At 46.8% G+C, this 16,868-nt stretch overlaps 1 protein-coding gene across 6 annotated transcripts in view; it reads right to left on the reverse strand.

The window, feature by feature from the left end:
- The window catches only part of KALRN (kalirin RhoGEF kinase), an 833,042-nt gene that overhangs the window by 227,318 nt on the left and 588,856 nt on the right, over positions 1 to 16,868 (reverse strand). For all 6 annotated transcript variants that reach the window (XM_075070289.1, XM_075070290.1, XM_075070292.1 and 3 more), the window contains exons 18-22: positions 15,407 to 15,556; positions 14,187 to 14,301; positions 5,571 to 5,686; positions 3,708 to 3,830; positions 347 to 529 (exon numbers count right to left, since the gene is read on the reverse strand). In XM_075070289.1, the coding sequence (XP_074926390.1) occupies positions 347 to 529; positions 3,708 to 3,830; positions 5,571 to 5,686; positions 14,187 to 14,301; positions 15,407 to 15,556 (687 nt within the window). The remainder of the gene's footprint in view (positions 1 to 346; positions 530 to 3,707; positions 3,831 to 5,570; positions 5,687 to 14,186; positions 14,302 to 15,406; positions 15,557 to 16,868) is intronic.

Here is a 16,868-nt window from a genome sequence, read left to right on the forward strand (position 1 = left end):
GACGTCTCTCTAGGAGAACCCAGAGAGGTGATGGGGAACTCTCAGACCTTAGCTGTAAGGGCTGGAATGTGGAAATCAAGACCAGGGGCTCAGAACAGGAGTTGTGATTTATGATAAAATTAATTTGGATTGTTTTACTTGATTGATCTATTACCCACTCCTTCCCAGTATCCATATAATCTCCCTGTATTATGGGCGCAAGCATTTGCGTAGAAGGCTCTTCCTTCCTCCTTCTCATCTATGACTGTTAGCCTATTGACCACCGATGAGTAGCTTTTTCTCTGTAGGTAGAGCTGTTTCTGGATTGGTCGGTATAATATCAGAGAAGGACATTGACTTACAGTACCTCTGTATTGATTCCAAGGGCTTTTTCCAATGAGTAGCGGTATTTCCCCATCCTCAGAGAGAAGTCCCGATAGCGTTTGTCAACAGTGGTGACCCATTTCCTAATTTCAGCAGCATGTATATGTCCTTTTTCTATAAAGCTGTCAGCCAGCTGTATGAGAAGCTTCACTTTCTCCTTGGTTTGCTGCCCAAAACATGGTCCGTGGTTATGACACGTTTATTATTATTTCCTTTGATTTTAAGTCACACAGCAGCCAGATGCGGTTCACAATCTTACACATACTAAAATAAAGACTATTTCATAATACGTACAGTCCAGAAGCTTTAAACTCCCATCTGTCCCGCAGCAAGGCAATGCCATTTTTACAAGGAAGACTCAGTGTTAATCAATGGACTTTACCTTGCAGAGTGGGATATCCCCTGCATGAAATATGGAAAGTTAAAGCTCCACAACTGTACTCACAAATGCATAAGGGAAAAATATGATGAAAGGTTGATAGACCTTTTCTTTCTTAACCTTTTACTTCTTGTTTTGATGCCATAAACCCCAGCGAAATATCAAATCATTGTTTGTAATGGCTGTGATTTTGGACAGTGGATAACATTTCAAGTTTCCCATCATAATGTATACACAGTCATTCTGAATCCATATTTAGGTGACTCTTTTAAAGATTTTGTCATTAGTACTTCAAAACATCAGCTGGGGAGGTGGACTTGAGTCATTGATTTCTGCTTTAGATTTGAATCTGAATGAAATTTCTGGCATATTTCTGTCATTAGATGTTGATGGATGTTTGGCTGTGTGTGTGTGTTTCCTATGTGTGCTGCCCCAGCCCTGCACAGACAGCTGGCACGGCTGACCTTGAGCAAACCACCCAATGACCATAAGATCCTTTAAGGGATGAAGGCACCCAGCCAGGTTTATTGACGACAAAGCACGGTACTAGTATCCCACAGACTCTACTGGACCACTAATACATGTATGCCCGTAACAATGGACACAGCTCAGTCAGTGGCGGGACTTTCCACTGCTCCCTAGGCTTGCCAAAGATACTCCCTCTGAGACACATCTTTATATCCCGATACAAACAAGTTAGTACTTCCCCTTTGACATAGTTAGTTACCATCTCCTGACGTCGCTAGTTATCACCCACCATTTTGTATATGTTGGTTCAATTAAAATATTTCTATTATGTACTGTCATCCTGCCCTTATCTTTTAGGAGGGTTCAGCATGTTCCTGTTATCCTTGGGGAATATTTTTGTACCATCCTTGATATCGGGACGTGTTTGCATAAGCACTACGTGAATAGCACTTGTTAGGAATGTGTATTTCTTCAATATTAGCCCTATTCTTGCCAAATTCTGTGAGTAGGTCCTGCCTCATGCCAGGCCTCTAATACAAGGGCTTATGTCTCCTACTAGTTTGAATATGGTTTGATCAATTATAGAGGTCGCAGAGTCCTACCCAAGTAGTGGATCCAGATGTAAAACAATGCTCTAGTTCTAATCAGATTAAAAACTAAAAAGGGCCTGAGATATAAAATTCATACCCAGACTTCCAACTTCTTCAAATTCTAATCTAGTCAGGGTCTTATACTGCACCAATCACCATGGGATCTGGTGTTTACGGATGTTTGAGATCTGGGGTTTTGGCTCAGTCCATTATAGACAAATGGAACAATAATTACATTTAGAGCTGGATTTTAAGTCTGGATTCCAAATTCGCCCCAGAAATTGAAGGTGTGTGTCTGTGTGGAAAACTGCTTATAAAAGCAAACATCTAAAGTATACAAATCAAATTGAGTTCCATCTATGACTCAAACATTAATCTTAAAAAACAGAGTGAGAGTCAATCACATCTCCAAAGTACATCTGCCTTCTGTCCTGAAGAATACTGAATGGCCTGCTTTTCAAAGGTGAAGAGCACCTGCAGCTCCCTCTGAAATCAAAAGAGCTTCAGATGCTTGGCACCTCGGAAAATCTAGCCATGAATGTACAAATGTATGTTTCACTCCACAAAACTTTCAGGAGATTTCAAACTTAAAGGCAGTTCTAGAAGTTTCACTAGCAAAATACATAATCAGAGAGTCTGTGGCCACCTCAGTAGCACTAGAAAATTAACTGAGGCAGGAGCAGCTGTGAAGATAACAAATTGTTTCATTAAATTCAATTTCACCCTGTGAGAAGGGCATGTAATTCACAAAACTATCAGTGCCTTTGTTCTTGCATCTTCACCTTGGACAAGAAAATATTGTGGTTGGAAAATGGCTCATTGACATCTTCTTATGAAAGTGACAATAGTCTGGGAGAGGTATACATTTTCCAGTTGCTTAACGCACTGAAAACTTCTCAGAGCTGTTGCTTTAAAAGAACTCTGCCTTATACCCACTTCTCTCTTTTGTCATTAATCTCCATTTTCACAAACAACATATTCACAAACTTTTATAAGAAAAAGTAGGGAAGGAGGATGAACATGAAGTCTGTGATAGAAGCCCACACAAACATAGACATTCACACGAAGAATTAAGGAATATCAATTTCTATACACAGTGGATTAAGGCTGCATAACACTGAGACTGGTCCCCTGCTGCAGTCAGGTTTAGCAATTTAGATTGTTATCTGTGACTGTTAATATCCTTGTGGATTCAGTGTATTTTCTGTTTCTAAATTAACCCTGGTTTGGATTAGTTTGCCTGAAGCAGTTCCAACTCCATCATCAATCTATGACAACCCCAGATTACAGAGAAATGCTCCATAGAAATTAATAGATTCTTGCTAATGAAGCTCAAGATACAACAGAACTAATCCCGGGAATTTACAAACCCATTCATTATAAGTACTTCAGTGGGATCAGTGGAGCACTTCTAATGAATAGGATGGCCATAAGTAGTCAGTCCAAAGAGAATCAATTAAACAAATTGCAATAGTAATTACAGAAGGAACATCCATCGAGGCCAAGGTGACCTCAGCTATGTTAGGCTAAATTAACTATTCAATTATTTTTTACAAAGTTGTTTGTGGCAGGAGTTTCACTATGTCTAAGTTAGAAAGTTAATACCTGTGAATTATTCCTTATACAAATCAGCTCGCCCTGCTTAAGAGCAGAGCAAAACTACCCATCTCTAAAACAGACAACATAAAAATCCCCTTTTTGTGCTCATGACTGGTTAAAAATGGTGTGTCACAGTTCTCAAAAGAAAAAGTTCCCTCCTGGGCCAAGAATGTCAACTGCAGATTCCAGAACCCGGAGAATATTTATTGCACAGTTCTAAGCCCCTGAAAAAGGGAGTGTGAAATAGGAACCATAACCAGAGGCTCACGAAAGGCAGATGCCATAATTAGAATGTTGTTACTGTTTACCTTGGCGGGTACTCTGAATTCCCCATATTCTTTCAGGAGTTCCTGCGTTTCTTCTGCTGATTCCCCTGTGGAATTGTGAGTAGAGAGGTAATATTCGCCTGTTTCTTGGATCCAGTCTAAGGCCTGGGAATGGCAAAAGCAACCAAAGAAAATTAAAAAAGAGGTCTGTGTATTTCAAGAATTAATCCTTTTATGAAAACTCTTACAAATGAAGGATCTAGGTTCCAATGGGACCTTGTGCTTTGTGTATTAAAACATACTCTAAGGACACATCAAGAGAACCCATCAGTTAATGCAGATGGCCAGATTCAGAGGGGATATGTAAAGTGGCATAAGTTGCCTGTTAGTGAGTTAAGGGATTTTAACTTAGAGTAACTTACATGTGGAGGAAAAGATTCTCTGGTTCAGCCACACTATGTTCAGCGGCTAAACACAACCCAGAGATCCCCCTTACAAAGGCTGAATCTTGAGGGGGCCAAAACACCTGGGTTTCCAGCTGCTTTGTACTGGCAGGATGGCACAGTGCAGCTGGAGTGGGGCCAGAAAGGAGGCTTATACTAGGAAAACCAACTAACAGAAGAATGAGCGAGAGTCCTCCCCACCCCAACTTTTACACCTATTAACCTGCATTTTCTTATATTGTTCAGCCTCCTCGCATGGAAGTTGCACAAATGTAAGGCCTGATTCTCCATTGCCTTGCCCCTTGTTTAGTGATTTATACCTGTGCAAAGGGGGGAGAGAATGGATGAGAGGAAGGAATGTCCAGTGGTTAGGGCTTTAACCTGGGATTTGGGAGACCAGGGTTTAACTCCCTACTTTGCCACAGAATTCCTGTATGGCCTTGGCCAAGTCACTTAGGTATGGCTACACTGAAATTAGACACTCTCGGCTGGCTTGTGCCAGCTGGCTCAGGCTAATGGGCTGTTTGGTTGCAATGTAGATGTTTGGGTTCAGATTGGAGCCTAGGCTCTAGGACCTTGCTAGGTCGGAGGGTCCCAGAGCTCCAGCTGCAGCCTGAGCCAGAACATCTACACTGCAATTAAACAACTCCTTAGCCTGCGTCTGGCTAAGCAGAATCAGCAGGCACAGGCCAGCCACGGGTATCTAACTGCAGTGTAGACACACCCAACGTCTCTCTGTGCCTTAGGTGCTCATCTGTAAATCAGGGGTGACAGTACTTCCTTACGTCACTGGGGGTTGTGAGAACAACAACATTTTAAAAAAACATATTGTGTATGGTACTCAGATACTAAGGAAATGGATGTTATATAAATGCAGAAGATAGACAAATAGCCCGATCAGAATTCTCCTGTCATTCACACAGTAAGCACTTTGCACTACTATACACAGCTACAGACGGCCAGCCACTCCCAGTCCCTATTCAAGCCCAAATTAATGCTGTTAAGTTTGCAGATGAATTGTAGCTCTGCAGTTTTAATATGAAGTCTGTTTTTGAAGTTTTGTTGAAGGATGGCTACTTTTAAATCTGTTATTGAATGTCCAGGGAGACTGAAGTGTTCTCCTACTGGCTTTTGTATGCTCACTACAAAAGCAAATTTCCCTCTCTTGGTATTGACACCTCCTTAATAATTATTGGGAGTGGACCACATCTACCCTGACTGAATTGGCCTTGTTATCACTGGTTCACCACTTGTAAGGTAACTCCCTCCTCTTCTTGTGTCAGTATATCTATGCCTGTATCTGTAATTTTCACTCAATGCATCTGAAGAAGTGGGTTTTTTACCCACGAAAGCTTATGCCCAAATACATCTTTTAGTCTTTAAGGTGCCACCAGACTCCTCGTTGTTCTTACAGATACAATGATATATAAAAACCCCAGACAGGACTGGGTCATTACAGTACCTGTTTGGCACTGCGCTCAAAGACCACGTACTGTTGGCACTGATCTAATCTCCGTTTCTTCAAAGTCCAGAAGTGAAGAACCCGGTTCTCTCTCTGCAGCAGCTCGCTCAGAATGGCTGTGGGGCCAAGCAGAATGGTTCTATAAGTGGACACAGACATAAACTAACAAAGCCTGAGCTCATTTCCCTGTCACCAGAGTGAACTTTCAGGATTAGAGCCCTTCAGACCATCCTTCTTAAACAAGTTAAAAAAGGCTGGTGAAAAAAATACAAAATTTGGGGGAATTTTCTTTTCAGTTGAAAGATCAAAATTAGTAAAATTAGTAAAAATTAAACAGTTTCAGTGTTACCAGGCATTAGTGACTTTGTGTGGGGGACAGGGAAAATGCCAAAACAGAGTTTCAGATTGAGTTAGATTTAGTGCCATAACTTGATGCACACTATTGTTGCACCTTCATTGAATGTTCTATCCTGCTGCTTCACTCAGGGGCCTGGAGTGATAGAGACAGGAGAAGAAAAGATTCATTTCTACTCTATTCTGCCTGTTGGAGGGCTCGAGACTGCCCAGCATCTTGGGCCAAGCAGGGGAAATGACATTTGAGAGGTGTCAGGTACTTCAGCAGAATTTAGGGAGAAATTAGGTTTAGTCCTCAAGAGAAAACGGTGCCCCTCCTCTGCAGATATAACAAACTGGTGAAGTTCCACTACACAAGGTTTGAAGAGCCTGTGAAGGGGATGGAGACCCCTGAGAACAATGTAGAGCCCTTCACAGTGAACTTTGGTTCCTGTGGATCAGCTACACATTGATTCACTCACCTTTGCTCCCAACGTAGAGACGGTGCTATGAGGGCATTATGGAAAAAGACGGTTACTCACCTTTGTAACTGTTGTTCTTCGAGATGTGTTGCTCATATCCATTCCAAGTAGGTAGGTGTGGACGCCGTGTGCACGTTCGTCGGAAGAATTTTCCCCTAGCAACACCCGGCGGGTCAGCAGGCGCCCCCTGGCATGGCTCCGCTGAGGCACCGGATATATACCCCTGCCGATCCGGCCGCTCCGCAGTTCCTTCTTGCCGGCTACTCTGACAGTGGGGAACGAGGACGGGTGTGGAATGGATATGAGCAACACATCTCGAAGAACAACAGTTACAAAGGTGAGTAACCGTCTTTTCTTCTTCGAGTGCTTGCTCATATCCATTCCAAGCAGGTGAATCCCAAGCCTTACCTAGGCGGTGGGGTCGGAGTTAGAGACTGTTGAATACAGAACAGCCAAGCCAAGAGCCGCATCGTCCCGGGACTGCTGTACCAAGGCGTAATGGGCAGAAAAGGTGTGCACTGACGACCACGTGGCTGCACGACATATGTCTTGTATAGGCAACTCGAGCTTAGAAGGCAGTCGAGCGAGGCCTGAGCCCTGTGGAATGTGCAGTCATCGCGGCCTGGAGAGGCGTGAGCTAATCATGGCACAGCTCGAATGCACGCCGTGACCCAGGACGATATTCTCTGACGAGACGGGTTGACCTTTCATCCTGTCTGCCACGGCGACAAAAGTTGGGGCGTCTTACGGAAAGGTCTGGTGCGGTCAATGTAGAATGCGAGTGCTCTACGTACGTCCAGCGAGTGCAATTGCTGCCTCTACGGGATGCGTGAGGTTTGGAAAAAGACCGGGAGGATATGTCTTGGTTGAGGTGAAAGGATGAAACCACCTTGGGAAGGAAGGCGGTGTGGGCGCAGCGCACCTTGTCCTTGTGGAATATTGGTGTAAGGTGGGTCCACCATGAGAGCGCGAAGCTCCGAAACTCTCCTAGCCGATGTAATGGCTACAAGGAACGCCACCTTCCACAATAAGTACAGGAGAGAGCAGGTTGCCAAGGGTTCGAATGGAGGGGCCATTAGTCTCGACAGAACCAAATTGAGGTCCCAGGAAGGGGTGGGGCGGCGGACCAGCGGAAAAAGGCGCTCTAGCCCTTTGAGGAACCTCGAGACCATTGGATGAGAGAAAACGGAGTAAACTCCTTCTCCGGGATGGAACGTGGAAATGGCAGCCAGATGTACACACAAGGATGAGAGTGCGAGACCCTGTTGCTTGAGGTGCCAGAGGTATTCCAATATTACGTGGATGGGAGCCTGCGCAGGTGTCGCGTGGTACGTCTGACACCAGCAAGAGAACCGCTTCCACTTGGCCAAGTACGTAGCCCTACTGGAGGGTTTCCTGCTACCCAGGAGGACTCGCTGCACTGGGGTGGAGCACTGCAGCTCCGAGCAACTCAACCACGCAGGAGCCACACCATCAGGTGAAGGGATTGCAGGTCGGGATGGAGAACCCTGCTGTGGTCCTGGGATATCAGGTCCTGATGGAGAGGCAGGGGAACGGGGCTGGCTATTGAGTGGTCCAGCAATGTTGTGTACCAATGCTGGCGAGGCCATGCTGGGGCGATCAAAATCACCCGAGCCCTGTCCCTGCGGAGCTTTACAAGGACCTTGTGCACCAACGGAAAGGGTGGGAAGGCGTACAGCAGGTGGGTCGACCAAGACATGAGGAAGGCGTCTGATATCGATCCCGAGGCGAGACCGTGAAAGGAGCAGAACCTGGGACACTTCCTGTTGCTGCGGGAGGCGAAGAGGTCTATGTGGGGAAAGCCCCACTTCTGGAAGAGAGAATGAGCTACGTCTGGTTGAAGTGACCACTCGTGGGCTAGAAATGACCTGCTGAGGTGGTCCACTAACGTGTTCTGGATCCCTGGGAGGAAGGATGCCACCAGGTTCATGGAGTGGACTATACAGAATTCCCACAATCTGATCGCCTCCTGACAAAGTGGGAGAGAGCGGGTCCCTTCCTGCTTGTTTATGTAGTGCATCGCGGTGGTGTTGTCCATGAGCACTAAAACACAACGGCCCTGCAGGTGGTGAAGAAAGGCCTGACAGGCGAGGTGGACTGCCCGTAACTCCCGGATGTTTATATGTAATGACAGCTCCTGGGCAGACCAGAGGCCTTGCGTGTGACGACCCCCCATGTGAGCCCCCCAGCCCAGAGATGATGCATCCGTCGTCACGGACGTGGATGGTTGTCTGGGGTGGAACGGCATGCCTGTACACACCAGGGAGGGGTTTTGCCACCAGCGGAGGGAATGTAAGACGCTCTGAGGGACTGTGACGACAACGTCCATGCTGTCCCTGCGTGGGCGGTAAATGGAGGCTAGCCAGATTTGGAAGGGGCGAAGGCGGAGCTTGGCGTGTTTGGTGATGAAGGTGCAGGCCGCCATGTGACCGAAGAGGCTGAGACAGACCCGGGCTGAGGTCGTCGGGAAGGCTTGTAGGCTCTTTATGGCGCTGACTATTGCCTGGAACCGGCTCAGCGGGAGCGAGGCTGTAGCGAGCGTGGAGTCCAGGACAGCCCCAATGAATTCTATTCTCTGAGTGGGCACGAGAGTGGACTTGCCCAAATTGACCATGAGGCCCAAACACTCGAACAGCTCCATGATGATGGCTACATGGGCGGCGACCTGGGTCTCGGAGGTCCCGCGAACAAGCCAGTTGTCCAGGTAAGGGAAGACGCATATGCGCTGACGACGGAGGAAGGCGGCCACCACCGTCATATATTTTGTGAAGACACGTTCGGCCGTGGAAAGCCCGAAGGGAAGGACCGTGAATTGGAAGTGATGATCTCGCACCATAAAGCGTAGGTAGCATCTGTGTGGGGGGTAAATGGAGACATGAAAGTACGTGTCCTTCATGTCAAGAGCAGCGAACCAGTCTCCCAGATCCAGGGACGGGATAATAGTCCCCAAGGAAACCATGTGGAACTTCAACTTCTTTAAGAAGGCATTGAGCCCGCAGAGGTCTAGGATGGGTCGAAGGCCTCGTTTCGACTTGGGGATTAAGAAATAACGGGAATAAAACCCTCTGCCCCTGAGTTCTTGAGGTACCTCCTCTATGGCTCCGATTTTGAGATGTGTGTGGATCTCCTGCCAGAGGAGATGCTCATGAGAGGGGTCCCTGAAGAGGGACGCGGAGGGTGGGGGTGGGGGGTGAAATAAACTGGAGATGGTAACCAAACTCCACCATGCGTAGGACCCAACAATTTGAAGTTAGTCGGGTCCACGCCGGGAGGAAGGAAGAAAGACGGTTGGAAAACTGGATAGGAGTCCGGGGAGGACTGGTGCTCTGCTCTCGGTCACACCTTCAAAAGTTTTGCTTTGGTCCCGGCAGTGGTTTGGCGGAACCATTATTCTGGCCCCCCTGAGAACCGGGCTGATGTCTATGGTTTACACGGCCACGCCTTCTATTAAAGTCCTGTCGAGGCCGTGGTGGGGGGTAGGGGCATTGAGGTTGGGCCCGGAAAGACCTCCGTTGGGTCTGCGGAGTGTGCATCCCGAGGGAATGCATTATAATACGGTTGTCCTTGAGGCTTTGGAGCCTAGGGTCCGTTTTCTCAGAGAAAAGGCCCTGGCCTTCAAATGGAAGGTCCTGAATTGAGTGTTGCAGTTTGGGGGGTAGGCCGGAAACCTGCAACCAAGATATTCTCCGCATTGTGACTCCCGATGCTACGGTCCTAGCCGCCGAATCCGCAGCGTCGAGGGAGGCCTGCAGGGAGGTCCGGGAGATCTTTTTCCCCTCCTCGAGGAGGCTCTGGAACTCTGGGTGGGAGTCCAGCGGGACCAGTTCTGTGAATTTGCCCATGGATTGCCAGGTGTTAAAGTTATATCTACTGAGAAGCGCCTGCTGGTTAGCTACACTCAACTGTAGGCCCCCTGCAGAGTATACCTTGCGTCCCAGTAGATCCATGCGTTTAGCCTCCCGCGATTTTGGGGCGGGGGCTTGCTGGCCATGGCGCTCCCTCTCGTTCACAGATTGCACGACCAGGGAGCACGGAGGAGGATGGGTATAAAGGTATTCGTACCCTTTAGATGGTACCATATACTTCCTCTCCACGCCCCTGGCCGTAGGAGGGATGGACGCCAGAGATTGCCAGATCAAGTCCGCTTTAGCCTGGATGGAGCGGATAAATGGTAGGGCTACACGAGTCAGGGCATCTGAAGAGAGAATGTCCACGACCAGGTCCTCCACCTCGGGGACTTCCTCCACCTGGAGGTTGATGCTCAACGCAACGCGGCGGAGGAGGTCCTGGTGGGCTCGAAGATTGATGGGGGGTGGGCCTGAGGTTGATGTGCCCGCCACCACTTCATCCGGCGAGGAGGAGGAGGAGAGCCCCGGGACCAATGGCTCATGTTGTGACTCCTGGTCCAGAGGGGGGTCAGTTTCTGCAACGCCCTCAGGGTCCTGGGTCGCAGCTGAAACGTCCGCATCGGCTGGAGGAGGACGACTGATGGTGGCCTCTGGTGCCCGACGGACCAAAGTCGTGGACCGCGACGTTGTCGTGGGATCGCCTTGCGCTTGATGGTAGGCACAAGGCGTCCAGAAGGACCATTGCGCCGGTTGCTCCAGTCCTTGGGATTCCGGGAGGGCACGGGCGTGGGGGTCCAAATCCCCATAAGGAGTGCTGTCTGCTCGGGACGAACCCAACGGGTGTCTCGACGGCCAGGGTGGAGCCGATAGTCCGTGAGGTGGGTACCAGACGTCATGCCTTGCCGGAGAGCGGTGCCGGAAGTCATACCGGTGCCGAGACCTGGACCGGGACCTTCGACCGGCGCGGTGCAGGGAGGTCGACCAGGACCGAAAGGAGCAGCGGTGCAATCGACTTCGTCGAGAACGGTGCCGGGAGCCAGACCGACGTGCTGAATACCGGTCCGGGGAACGCGACCTGGACCGGTGCCGCGAGTACGACCGGTGCCGAGAGGGGGATCGGTACCGGGCCTGCGAGCGGCGCCTGGATGTCGATCGGTGATACGAGCGTGAGCGGTGCTGGGAGCTCGACATCGATCGGTGCCTTCCCGTTGCCGCTATGGACGGTGGCCTGACCATGGCCGGCTTTCCTGTGGAAGGAAGGACCCGCACCGGTGGTGCCGGGGGTTGAGGCAGAGTGGGCTCTGTAAGAGCAATCAGTTCCCTCGCCGTTGCGAAAGTCTCCGGGGTGGTGGGAACGATGAGCTCAACCGAGGCATGTGCCGCGGAGCTGTCTTGCACCGGACTCAACGGCTCTTGCCTGGCCGGAATTGACGGTGTGGGAATCACTGGTGCCGCGACAGTTGACGGTGCCGGACGGCTTGGTTTTCCATGCTCAGACTGCGGTGCTGAGGTTAGAACCGCAAGAGCTTTGGGCTTCTTTGCCTTTGGAGAAAGGGAGCGGTGCTGGGCTGGCTTCTGCGCCAGAAACGGTTGGTGCCGGGGTGTTACGACGGTGCCGGCAGTCTCCGGTGCCGATGGAATACTTCTGCCCGGCACGGACTGCGCGGCACTCGGTGCCGGAGCTGCAGGGGTGAGGGCCGCTTCCATCAGGAGCTGCTTCAAGCGAGAGTCCCGCTCCTTTTTAGTCCTTGGTTTGAAGGACTTACAAATATGGCACTTGTCCGTGAGATGGGATTCCCCCAGGCACTTCAGGCAGCGATCATGGGGGTCTCCCGTTGGCATCGGCCGGCGGCAGGCCGAGCACTGTTTGAAACCGGGAGAGCCAGGCATGAGCCCGGGCCCCAGGAGGGGTGAGGAGGATTAAACCTCAGCCTTCTAACTATATACAATAACTATACTAATGACTATTAATAACTACTAACAACTATATATGGAGAAAGTCAAAGAACGGGTGAAGAGCTAGGGAAGTGGAGGTCAGCTAAGCCGCATTCCCCTGTTCCAACGACCGACATGGGCGGTAAGAAGGAACTGAGGAGTGGCCGGGTCGGCAGGGGTATATATCCGGTGCCGCAGCGGCGCCACGCCAGGGGGCGCCTGCCGACCCGCCGGGTGTTGCTAGGGGAAAATTCTTCCAACGAACGTGCACGTGGCGTGCACGCCTACCTACTTGGAATGGATATGAGCAAGCACTCGAAGAAGAATGACTGTAGTCTCAATGCCAAAAGTCCTAGAGCAGCTGAAGTAGCTCTGCTGCTGCTTGACGGCCTAAGAAGATATATGTTTTCTCATACCTCGCCATCTTTCCAACCCAGGCTATGCAGACTTGACACTGGGGACTAGAACACAGGACCTTCACAACCAAAACACTGGCTTTGACCTCTTGAGCTAACAGAATGATTAAGAACCAGCTGTTACATCCCACTTGAGAGGGATGTAACACACTTAGCCAGTGTGTCACACATACTAGTTTAAAAGAAAAGATTTGCTAGCCAGACTCCTTATGAGAAAAAGCTGAAACATTCATTTTGACTTTTTCTAAATGAAATGTTTCAACGTTTTAATCCAAAACCACTTCTTGCTTTGAATCTTCCTTCCATGTTATTAATTTTATTAAAAGGTAAAAACACCTCAAAAACAAAATGAAATGTTGTTCAACCTGTAATTAATTTTTTAAATTTTTTCAGTTAGCTGAAAAATTCAAAAACATTTCATTTCAAGTTAATCTAAAACGACTTTTTCCCCACCTTTTCGGTTTGGCCTCTGAACTGAAAAACTGATTATCTGCACGCTCACATAAGGACTACACAATGTTAGGCTGATTCGGGGCCTAAACAACTTGGCCCATCATTTTAAATAGATGCAGAAATCACAGAGTGACAAAACACAACCAATTTTTCAAATTCATTAACAATTTAAGCTAAATATGAGATTAAATCTGACACCAATAGAAAAACTAGCATCCATAGAAAGAAAAAAGTGTCTTTTGTAATGATCAGAGGCATTTTTATTCTCTTACTGAATGCAAATAACCCAGGCTCCTGTGCTCTTGTTATTAATCTATATAATGTCTGCATTGCCATTAATCTACTCCTTTCTACAACTTCACAAGTCATTCAATAATAAAAATTTTTGCTTAGTTCTGCAGATTCTCTTTGGCTTGTCTTTAGCAGCACCTTACACGATTGCTGGGGACAGTTTAGTAACTGTTTGATTAAGAGTAGGGGAACAGGAGCGGAGACACAGCCAAAAACTTTGAATATAACATCATGTTGCAACGATGTTCTTTTGACCAAGTGAAAGAGACTAGTGAAGGACAGGACAGTTGGTTAGTGCTTGCTGTGGCAGCATGATTTGGAATACAAAAAATGAACTGACACGAGTTGCATTCTGATGACAAGCATAATTTGATTTTGATTTTCTGCTTGTCTTGGCAGGAGAGGCATGTATTGAGATCTTATGCTTGATTTGTGTCTATTCAGACTTCCATAGGTTTTAAGGCCAGAAGGTATTTATGATCATCCTGTCTGACCTCCTGTATCACACAACTCAGGGAACTGCACCCTGTCATTCCCGTAGACTTCATCCAAATGAGAGGAGCCACAGAGCCAGTATCTTTCTGATGTTCATTTAACATTCACCAGAGTTAGTGTTTTATATGAGACACTCAGTCTAATGGAGAAAGGAACTCCTTCATAAAGATCCCAAGATGTTGTTGTTAAAGTTATCGATAATGGATGTTGTTTCAGTTATAGTAAGTAGTAAGCTTCTGGGCTCCTTTATGACATGTCTAGAAGCCTTAGGGTGATGAGAATCTGACATCTAGGTTTGTGGGAGAAAAAATCTTAATGTTGCTATTGCATCAATGCACTAACCTTTCACTTGCTGCTCAGGCCCCCTGGTATGGCTTGCTACTCCAGGCATGCTGACGTTGTTCCTGTGAATGTACTTGAGGAATACTTCAGCGTTCCTTCGTGCTAATGTGCAGGCCTATGGAACGCCCCCCCCAGAGAAGAGTTATCATTGCAAAAGTAAAAATAAAACAGGAGGAAATTTATTAAATAATGAGTTTGTCTCTTGACCTCCAGAAGCAGGTGCTCATACATGAAAGAATTCTGGAGAGCAACATCTGACAGTCACATGTACCACACATCACCCACTAAACTAACAATCTCTTGGATGGTGCATTACACAATATTAACTATACCTGGCTATTTAGAAACAGTGGCTGATTTAATTTCCTGAAGCAAATTAATTATGATAATAAAGTAATTGTGCTAAGATCTGGTACAGAGCATATATTTTTAATCTAGCAGAAATCAACTGATAAATTTATGAATATGATCCTATGATAGGGTTGCCTGTGATAACAAGGACTTAACTTGATGACACAGGAGGCCTCTTCCAGAGCTATATGCCACTTAATGCCTCATGAAATTTGCTCATTGCATACCACGAGTGATCTATATATTTCACTTTTTAAGATTGGCCTATGTGAGTAGTTTCAAATAAGTATAATCATTTGTAATGGGTGGTGTGCTCCTGGCTAGTTGCCATTCAAGCCAACCAGCTCAGTAGCTCATATGGTGTAACACCTGGATGGTGGGCAGAAAGCCCAGAATCAACCCTGGTGCTGCCCTATGGAGGTGAAATCTACTTCATGTATCACATGCATAATTAGTTACATGGAATTCTAAGCACTGTAAATTCAAATAAGCACATATGAAATGCCTTGTACTATCGGGTATTTTAAATTTTCATAATAAATAATTTTGCAACCAAATATTACTTAGCGCTTGTGTAGCAATTAACATGCTCCAACTGTAACGCAAACATTCCCTAATTAATCCTTGCAATGCCTCTCTCAGATAAGTATAACTATCCCCATTATACAGGTGGGAAACTTGCCTAGAGGTTACATAACAAGTCAGTAGGAGAGCTGGATTAGAATTTAGAACCTCCCGCCCTGCAAGCACAAAAACATCGCTCGAAACTGCTCTGCCTCCTAGAAAATAAATTACTATAATAATACTTAATAATCCTGTTCTTCCAAGCCTGAAAGAGTTTCTGAGCAATTATAGAAGTAAGATTGCACCTTGAGAAAAGCCTCCTTCTGTTCCAGATGCTTGCTGATAAGGGGGATGACATGGTCTATCTCAGCTGCTGGTCCAAGCTTATCCCGACCTCCACACCAATCTTCATCTCTTCTGTACTCCTGTTCCAGACTCTCCAGCACACTGCACACCTGAAGAATGGCCCCAAAACACAGCAGCTCAATTACCGGAGTCATAATCAGCAACATAAAGATTCATTAAAAGCTGATTAGCTCACTGTTAGACCAGTCAAAAGTGTTTCACAGATAAGTATTTGGGATCTCAGTCCATGGGAGCAGTGCCATCAGAGAGTGTTGAATATGTGGGTGCAAAGGGCGTCTTCATAGAAGGCCCTATCATCCATTCTTCACACTAGGGATCCCCGCAGTTTGGAGCTGTGGTCTTTAACTCATCCTGATTAAGGAGGAGAAATCCTACTCCCCCTCTAAGAAATAACAGGTGAGAAACCCTGAGGTTTATACTGGGATAGGGTTCCATCTGCCCCAGAAGATCATTCAGGAAATGATCCCTATTCAGGAAAGGTGCTTTGACATGTGCTTAATCCCATTGAAGTCAACAAGATTTAGCACAAGCTTGAAATTAAACACATGCTTAAATACTTTCCTGAAACAGTACCTAAATCTGGAATTAATTTTCTTCAGCTGCACATTAGCTCTTGTCTGTGGCCAGTTTCTGTAACAGTTGTTTAGAAAAGGTTATAGTTTAAATTGGTGTAACCCCCTAGTGTTGATGCGGTTATACTGGTATGAAGCTTAGCTATAGCTTACTCTGGTAAATTTACTGGAATGAGTCAACTAAACCCCTATAGTTAATCCGTATGAAAATGGTGTGCAGAGCAGCCCTTAACAGCAACAGAGCTTTTGCTACTGTGAAAAGACTGCACGCGAATAGTGACATACTGGGATTCTAAGTGCCCTACCACCCATGTGCTAAATCACACTGATGTAAAAAATATGTCCTTCAAACATTCTCCCAAATTTTCAGTGAAGTTGGATTTGACCATGTTCACACATTCTTACACACTTCCCACTAATATTCATCTGAACAAGGCTAATGTTCAGAGGAAGTTTCTGTTTGTGAGAATGTCTGTGTGCAAATGTGCATGTTGACACAAGAACACTTATTTGCGCAGGAAGCGTGCCAGGTGCTGTACACAGAATAAGCATTCGGCTTACCTGCTTTTTATTTTGGGGTTCTTGAGGGCATCGAAATGTTTTGGAGTACTGGCCCTGAGGCTATTAACCAAACAAGATGAACAGCGTTGTGTACATGCCTTTCACAAATAGGACTGCCTCATATATGCAAATGTCATTACTCTTTATTACCATGATGAAGAAAAATTAGCATAAAGTCTGTTGTAAACACAGTCAGGAAGGAATTAGGATAACTTTAAATCAGGGGACCATAGGGGTAGCCAGAACAGCTGCTGTGGAACAGAGTTAT

The sequence above is a fragment of the Chelonoidis abingdonii genome, chromosome 10 (assembly GCF_003597395.2).
Source record: "Chelonoidis abingdonii isolate Lonesome George chromosome 10, CheloAbing_2.0, whole genome shotgun sequence".
NCBI lineage: Eukaryota > Metazoa > Chordata > Testudines > Testudinidae > Chelonoidis > Chelonoidis abingdonii.